The sequence below is a fragment of the Catharus ustulatus genome, chromosome 4 (genome assembly GCF_009819885.2).
Source record: "Catharus ustulatus isolate bCatUst1 chromosome 4, bCatUst1.pri.v2, whole genome shotgun sequence".
Taxonomy (NCBI): domain Eukaryota; kingdom Metazoa; phylum Chordata; class Aves; order Passeriformes; family Turdidae; genus Catharus; species Catharus ustulatus.
In genome coordinates this window covers 20,284,974-20,293,847 of record NC_046224.1, presented here as the reverse complement: position 1 = coordinate 20,293,847, position 8,874 = coordinate 20,284,974, and the positions used below count along the sequence as shown (strand labels likewise).

General features: G+C 43.9%; 1 protein-coding gene across 3 annotated transcripts in view; it reads right to left on the bottom strand.

Moving 5' to 3' along the window:
* Positions 1–4,440: 4,440 nt before the first annotated feature.
* Positions 4,441–8,874, bottom strand: part of NR1H4 (nuclear receptor subfamily 1 group H member 4) — a 30,672-nt gene continuing 26,238 nt past the window's right edge. For all 3 annotated transcript variants that reach the window (XM_033058665.1, XM_033058666.1, XM_033058667.1), the window contains 2 exons: positions 5,739–5,852; positions 4,441–4,679 (listed from right to left, as the gene is read on the bottom strand). In XM_033058665.1, coding sequence (XP_032914556.1) covers positions 4,441–4,679; positions 5,739–5,852 — 353 coding nt within the window. The remainder of the gene's footprint in view (positions 4,680–5,738; positions 5,853–8,874) is intronic.

Sequence of the window (8,874 nt, the reverse complement as noted above, 5' to 3'; positions counted from 1 at the left end):
CTATCACAGGAATGCTCAGCATCTGCAGTTTTGTGGCATGCCTAACAAAAACTAGTCTTGCCAAGAAAAAAAAAGAGGAGATTGAGGAAAATTGTGGCACTTGAACTTCAAGGGCCTGCTCTTCTAAAACAAGTTATTTTATAAGCCCATATGTCAGAGCTCTCTAGAAAGTCAAAAGGCTTCAGTTAGTATCAGAGCATCTAAAAAACACTTAACAAAAGCCCCCTCTGATGATGCGAGCTACAGTGCATGAATTTTGAGTTGAAGTAGTAATACAGTAACAATTACTCATTTTCAGATGCCAAACAGTTCAGGTCAGAGATTTTAGGGAATACAGATAAGTGTAGCCTTACCACTTACTAGGAGAGGCACAGGATAAGAAGACCCAGATCTGCCACCTTCAAGCAGTCAGCCTGCAAATGTGCAGAATGTGCTGTGGTGAGGTGATTACTGCAGTATCAGGCAGAGTCATAACCAAATCTGACTTCTTCTAAAACCAGTTGGGCTCCCTGCATCAAAAAGCTGTACATAATGAATGAAGTAAGTATCTGGTACTGAACTTTGGCAGCCCCAGATAGGACTGCATCAGTTTCTACACATGCCAGTTTTATCAACTCTCATTCAACAGGCATTTGATGTTCAGACAGGGAAAGAAAGGAGCTCAGAATAAATACACTGTAACATATCCCCCGAATAGCTTCGGGCCATGCCATTCTCATTTCCAGGCAGACCTTGATACCCTCAAGGTCCCTTGGGACAAAAGACTCAATAAGCCCATCACAGTAGAAACAATTATTTGAAAAATTCTTCCTCTTCCTAATGTTTTTTTTTCCTATTTTCCCCTCCCTGCTTCACCCTTTAAAACAAGGAAAACACCAGAAACTGGTGAGCGTTTCCAAACCAAGGGGCAACCAGTCCACTTACGAGCTCAGTAAGCATAGAGGCTCCCCACCACCAACCCCACTTTCATTTCTGCTGCTACTTCTGCTGCCAATGGCTCTGTGGGATGGAAGGAGAGGAGATGTCACCTGGCCACACCTTACAGCTGGATCAACACAGAGAGACTGATTAACTGGGAGATGGGTGGTCAGCCCCAAATGATATCTCAGGAGAGGCAAGAATTGCCTTCAGCTGGTTGAGTGCCAAAGTTCCTGTGAAGGACTAGAGCTATGGATCAGCACCAGCTAAGAGAGATGAGGAAAACATCCCTATCTATTGATATGTGGCATAGGGACAGCATTCCTCAGGAAAGGGGGTGCAGACACACCCTGGATATGACCCACATAGACTTGTGAGACCACAGTTTGCCTCTGCTCTCCACAGAGATGCTCAGAACTTTGCCCCCAGACACTGAGAAATAGCAGAGTCAGCAAATCAAAGCTAAAGCACTTTACACAAATACTTCAGGTTGTTAATACATGCTCTTAGATGCCACATGAGATAGCCTGCTTGGGATCAGTTGTATCAGGATTCATAGATCACTCACTGGGGCCCAACCAGTAAGACATGCTACACTAATTACAGCCCATTCTGTAGCACAAGATGAACCGAGTCCAAATCCCATTTTACTTGACTGAACAGTTTACATATAAACAAACAAACAAAATCCTCAACCCTACAGATAGTTAAAACATAGATGAAGCAGCCATTGGCCTTGCTTAGTGAAATCTAAAGGGATTCACAGGCTCATTAAAATGCCTTCTGTTAACAGGCTCATTAAGAAAAAACTTGGGTAGAAACACTTCTACATCTTCACCCTGTATTTAAGATATATAACATCATCTTCTATTCCATCAACACCCAAAGGTAGTCACACAACACTCTAACCCACAGCAACTGGATTAGTCTTGACTGTACCTACTGAAACTCATGTTTATAAGCATACTGAAATGAAAGAACTTGTCAAGTCAGTATCTGTTGAAACCTACTACAGGATAGTCAAGATTTTTTTAACAGACCCATGCAGAAGAAAAGGGGTAGGCACAAGAGACATCCACTGAATGGAACGCTACTCCCTCCATCACTACAGCAATTACAGAGCCTTTTTGTTGCATTACCGAGTCAGCAAGAGCTCTGCTTCCCTGGGGAGGCCTCAGAGGCACGAAAGAGAAAGAACCAGACTAGTCAGTGCGAGGTGATGGGCTTTAAGGTGGCAACCACCTGGTTACATTAAGGCACGCTGAGTGCTCCCTACACCTCTCCATGAAGCGCACACCAGCAGAGGCAGGGAGCACTCCCTTCCGAATGGCAGCAAAGGCCCTGGGTACACCTGTCAGGGCAGAGAAACCCACTAGAAATCAGGGAGGAGCAGTCGGTCTCAGCAGCTGGCATATCCGCAGGAGACATGCAGGCGGCTGCTTTCCCACAGGAGCATCCAGTTTGGGCAGAGGCTGCTTGACACCAGACACGCTGCCCCAGCTGCTCCCGCACGTACACAGGCAAGTTCTTCTCTCCCTCCCATTGCTACTCCACACTTCTTCCAGCAAAGCAGCGTGGAGGGGAGCATTTTTCCATGCTCATTTAGCAGGCTGCTGGCTGGCCACAGTCAAGAGTAGTTTATTATGACTTAAATTTAAGATCGTGTCTTGTTCTGAAAAATCCACCCAGTACAATTTCAAATGCATGGGCCAGTCAGGCCTTATAGCTCCTAAAGGAATACATGGAGTTTTTCCCATGTGTCGGTCTGATGCTATGCCAAAGGTGACACACAGCATCCCTGGAACACGGCCAGCTTTTGGGCAAAGAAAGGAGCCAGACGCTTTCCGGCTTATTAAGCAATATGAATGCGTGTTTTAGCCAAGAGCACTGGGGGAAATTTCCTGCAGAAACAGCACTGCAACCTCAAACGCCTGCGTAGGGCACAGGAGAGACTGGTTTGAAGGCTGCTATGCAAAAACTCTCCCCTCTCCAAGGTAAGTAAGTTTCGAGGCACTTCCGACATCCGTGGCAGAGACGCTGGATGGGAACTGCAGCCGCTGGAAGAGTGGCCGGGCCGATGCCAGCGACGGGCTCCGCACAACGCCGAGCTCTGCCGGTACTCCCGGACACGGGGACTCTCAGCGCGGTCCCAGCGCTCCCCGCACACAGGCGGGACCCCCGAGCGCCGCCGCGAACGAGGCTGCGCCGCAGCGCCCCGCTGCCCGCACGGACCGGCCCCGCACCTCCCCCGCGGGCCGGGACCGGACTGCCGCCATACCCACCGCTCTGCTGTGCCGTGCCGTGCCGTGCTGCGCTGCGCTGTGCCGTGCCGTCCTGTCCGGTCCCGCGCTGTGTCCTTGCGGCACATCGGACGGCACCGCGCCGGCCGCTCCTTTCGAAAGCGCCAATCGGCGCCGGGGGCGGGGCCGGGCCCGCCGCACCTGGCCCGGAGCCGCGGCACCGCCCCGGGACCGGCACGGGCACCGGGACCGCGGGCTGGAACACTGCCCCTGGGCTGGGACCGGCACCGGGACCGCGGGCTGGAACACCGCCCCCGGGCTGGGACATCGCCCCCGGGCTGGGACATCGCCCCCGGGCTGGGAGACCGCCCCCGGGCTGGGACAGGGACCGGGCTGGGAGACCGCCCCCGGGCTGGGACGTCGCCCCCGGGCTGGGACTCCGCGCTGGGAGCCGCAGGGCCCCGTGGCAGCCGGCGTTGTGCCCGGAGCTGCCGCCGCCGCCGCCGCCGCCTGGGCTCGCGTGGCTGGGAGCGCACCGAGTCCCCCCGGCCTCCTGCAGCCCCCGGCATCCGCACCTCCGCGCACAGCACCCAGACACGCTTACCTGATGGTATTTGTGAGAGCCATTAAGCACCAGCAGTCAAAGTCACAAAGCAAAATAACCTGTGACACGCTTTCACAAAGATACTCTATAATTTTTACTTCGAAATAATAATGCAATTGAAGTTATATGTTATATCATGAAAAGAGTTTTTGTATGTGTGGTTTTTGTCCATTACATAATTTTTCATTTCGTGAAGAAATAACATCCTTGCGCACCTTACATCAACATATTTCAGAACTGAACTGCAAATGACTATGACATTAACCATTTCAGGGGGTTTATTATTGTAACTATCTGGAACATACTCTTTGACAGAGGTAAAGAACAAAAAAAACCCCACTGCAATGAAAAATTATGAATGGAAACTTGCATTTCCCCATTTCTTTTCAGAGGAACTGTAACCGCATCAACATAATTGCAGCAGGAATTATTCGGATTCCTCTGAAGAGCTGGTGGGGTCTTTCTGATCAGAGGGTATAAATACAGAAAAAGTTATACTGATAGCTATACAAAATTCTGTGCGTAATGAACAAAATGACTCTTATGAATCCATGGCACGTTTCTATAAAAATGCAGTGAAGAAAATATAATGCACCGTGGGATACTTTTCTATGAAAATAAGTGCTATGTGGTCCTTTTAAAATATATTTCTTCTAAAATAAAATAAGGAAGTATCCATCACTGCACATCCCAGATCTCACAGAGAAGAGGTGTGAATTTGTGGTCGTTCACTCTCCATGACATCAGCATCTCGGCGTGATGATGGTTAAAAGTCCGTAATTCTGTGAGACGACCCAGAAGACATGCAAAGTGTTGAGGGTTATCTGGGTGGTGAAGTTTGCAGACTTTTTGTAGAATATCCAGCAGTGGTTCTTGAAGCCTTTCCACAGAATCTCTGTCCTTTATGTATTGTCGATCTGATTATGGTTTTAAAGAAAAGAAGTGATTAGCAAATATATGCTCTGATACATTACAATCATTTACACTGATAAGTTAATATAAAAATATTCAAATATTTATACCGGCCGCTGATGTTCACACCTACTAAGAACAGTTCTTTTCAAATTAATATGAAATAAAAAGGTTTAATGCTGTATTTTTGCTTTAGGGATTTTGTCCAAGCGTCCCACTTCTAGCTAGAGAAAACCTTTAGCCTCAAAAACTGAAGTGTTTTAACTCTGCAGTGCTTCACTGGAGTTCTATCATCATCTCTCCGTGTGGTTCTACACCAGATTATGTCTTGCAATGCATTGCAAAAACTGAGCAACACCCTGAGTTCTTGGAGATGTAGTACCACCTGGGGAATTTAGCCAGTCGAGAAGAATGTACAAGCAGGTCACCAGGGTGAAATCAAACATCCTCATCCTCAGATTAAATTTCTCTGTTAAAAAATACTTGTGTCTTTATTTTGTTCATATGGAAACATTTGATTGGATACTTGGATTGGGAGGAAAAGAGAAGGATGGGATTTTTGGTGTAAAAAAATTTCCGGAAACACACTGACTTAAAGAATGATGGAAATGCTTCACCATCCCATCTTTCATGAAACCTCATTTGGAAACCTCCCAATAAAGTCTGAAGACCTTAATTGCCATACTCTATTCTAAATTATATTGTTTCCAATTTCCCTCTAAAATATGTGTCATTCCACAAAGGTCAGAGGTGATGTGCATGTAGCCACATCTGGGGTTTTCTGAAGGAAGATGTCTGTTCTGCTAAGCAGCAAAGAGATACCCATAATTTTTTAAAGCACATTATTTAAGCATTGTCTTCCTTGTATTCAAAACCAAATGGTGTAGCAAGACATTTGGAGTTTGTATTTATGTGCTTGTTTTCTGGTTTAACAACTGAATATACAGAATGAGCACGCACGTTTACTTACTCCATGTAGAATGCAAGTTTTTACAAATCTCACTTCATGCTCCTCATGTTTTCTTTCCAGAACCACTAATATTTAACTCTGGTTGAGAAGTTACCTGGAGACAGGATAACTATGGCTGTGAGCAGTGCGTATTCTTCCTGTGTCATCTTCAGCTCTCCAATGCTTTTATAAAAATTAAACATGGGAGTTATGAATTCATCCGAGAGGCCTGTGAGAGTGAAAAAATGGTTATAGTATGTCTTAATTATTGAAGCAGTCTGGTTTATTGCTACACAGCAATTATTTCATATTTCATATTGACTGTCTTGGTGGGAGAAATCTACTACAGAAATCATGATGCAAGACAACTAGTTACAAAAGTGCAAGCACACCCTTGTTTTCCAGAGCAAACTAGACACAGCCAAGCACTGGCAATTTCGTTTTGCACTGTTTCAAAGTCTTTCTTTCAAACCATTTTACTCTGCAGGTTTTTCCATCTGGCTCTTCAGGACAAGTCTCATACGTGGTTTCCTCGTTGTCTGCTGATAATCCTCTTTGTAAAGCAGACCCTGTGTTCCCTGTCTCTGCATTAGTTATGTGGAAACCTCTCAGGTGTTTAGCCCAACTCTGCACCTAACTGCCTTGGGCAGTTGCTTCAGTTGACTTCATAAAGACACTTAATTATTCCTTTTATGTAGCCTGAAACTTTAGGTCTAGGATTACCTGTAGTCCAAGATCAACTTGCTTGCAATTACTACTACCTTAAAGCATAAAATAATGTGTTATAAAATACAGAGCTAAAAATAGCTAAAATCCAAGCCTATTTTAGAATGGGATCATGTGATTCTCTCATCATCAGCAGAAGCCTTTGGGGTTTCCAAACTAAGGCATGCCAAAGGGACTTCTTCTTGCTGACTTTGTCATCAGGTCACAATGTTCTTAGTTAGCCTTAAATACAGATGTAGTCCATCCTGCTCTTTGGTGTAAAAGAGAAGTCCTGTGACATCAAAATTATTCCTTTTTCGAATGATATGTGAGTCACTCAGAGCAGACATAAACCATTGACAGTGGCTGCTTGCAGCTCTGAAGCAGTGTAGACATCCAAACCAGTGGTTCTGCAGCAAGAGCCTTTTGGCCTTCCTTGGCTGAAAGGATGGAAAACTCCTTGGTTCCCACAGATGAGGGCCATAGGATCTCTTGTAGATTTAATCTTAATTTTGAGCTGTTCTAGGAGAAATCTTTATAACTTGCCTTGGAAATCACATGAAATAATGTGGGTTTGAGTCGTGTGTACAGCATGAAGCTGAAGTCCAGCTCTAGTGAGATTTGGAGTGCCTCCAGCAGGCGAAATTCAAACTGAAACTCAGCAGGTGGAACTCGAAGAAGGGAAACATGAAGTCATTTGACTCAACTGTGAAACAGTCACATTTTGCTGTGACAGTGAATTTACTTCAAGCAGTGGAATAGTTATGTGTCCCAACAGTGAAAGAATGGTCTTGCAGGGTGTGGTTTATTTTACAGCTGATTCATGTGTCTAAACACATGACATGTGCAATTTATGTTCACTTTGGATTACAAGCCACAAATCTTGTTTCTGTGATGAGTTCAAAACTACTGAGTCTAAGTCAATTAAGGGGATATATATGATGCAGGTCAGCTCATCCTGTAGAAGTTAGTAACACAGCTGGATCTTCTTACAGAGCAAACAATAGTCATAGCATCTAATGTGCTGCAAGGCTTATGTTGTTAGTCATCAGCATTAACTACTGAAAATTTTGAATGCTTGTTATTGCTAACTTTTGGGGAACCGTCTGTCTCTCTTGGGTGGTTTTAAATGCCAAGGTTCCTTATAATATGTAAGTAGCACACCAAAATCTTAAAGTTTGCATGAAAGAAGGAAAAAATAGAAGTAAAAAACTGGACCTTAAAGCAGAGCAAATGAATTCCTTTCATGAAAATGAATAGCTCAGCAAAAACACAAGAAAAATCCAAGATAACCTTGATAGGTTTAGAAGTCTCTGTGCAAGATATGCTGCTGGGCACAATCGCCTTAACAGGAAACAAGAAATGGGAGGAAGTGGGCTGTGACTAAAACTCCCATCATTTGTTTCTCATATTCATAATTTGGAGGTTTCTTTCTCTTTTTTATTTCCAAAGTCAGGTTAGCTTTCAGCTGTATTATTTCATTGCTTTTGGTGACCCCAAGCTCCTCAAATCCTGTTGTCTATATAGCAGAAGTAGGATGAAAATGGTGCTGCCAAACAGGATGTGGAAAAACTAATTCAGGTCCTCACTGGTCCAAACAATGCCTAAGCATGTAGTGAAAAAATCCCTGCCCAGAAAGCTTAGACGCTAACGTTAAGAATGAAAGGGTAAAGCAAAAAATTAGTATAGATGTGAAAGCAAATAAAATTACTGCAGGGAACTCTGCATTAGTGCACTGTGAACAGAGAAATAAAACCATAGAGATGAAAGGGATTTTAAAAAGGGATGACCAATGCAAGTGATTTACCACTTTTCCTGAGAACAGAACCACAAAATCTTTAAACTGATATTTGTCACAAGACACTTATTTTAAAAATCAGTGAAAAATGAACAATTTTGGAATTAAGATAACGGAATCTTTTAGCAGTTTTGCTGTCGAGTTTCCCTGCTATTACTTCATCTTCCTGTATGTGTGTTACAGAAATTGTTTTTCTGTCACAAGAGGGGGCTGTTTTCTAATGTGATAGTAAACACTTCAGTTTGGATTTAATAAGCTCCAATAGAAAGAAAGAAAAAAAAGAAAAGCAGGAAACACAGGAAACAGATGTTTCTAGTTCTTACTTTTTTTCCCCTAGCTACTGTATGAGATGTTGCCATTTCAATCAGATTATCAGAACAAGAATTAAAGGTGATTTGGTGCTTATAACTGGAAAGGCTAGAGAATAAATGAGTTACATGATTTTCCTAATGTTATTACTACAAGTTATAGCTCAAAAGTAAAAATAAATCAAATAGATGAAATTATATTTTGGGCCTCATTGAGAACAGAAAAGTTAGTTCCGCCTAACCCTCTATATTTAGATCAGACAAGAGCCCTGCACAGTTCTGTCAGGCAGGCAGAGCTTCCTGGTCACTGCTAATAGTGACTCCTTCCTAATTTTCTTCAAAATATTTCAAAAACCTTATTTCATGCAGCATTATGGCAGTAAAAGAATGCTTATCTTTCATATGTCATTGGGCATCTTTCTGCATTATACAGGTTCCTA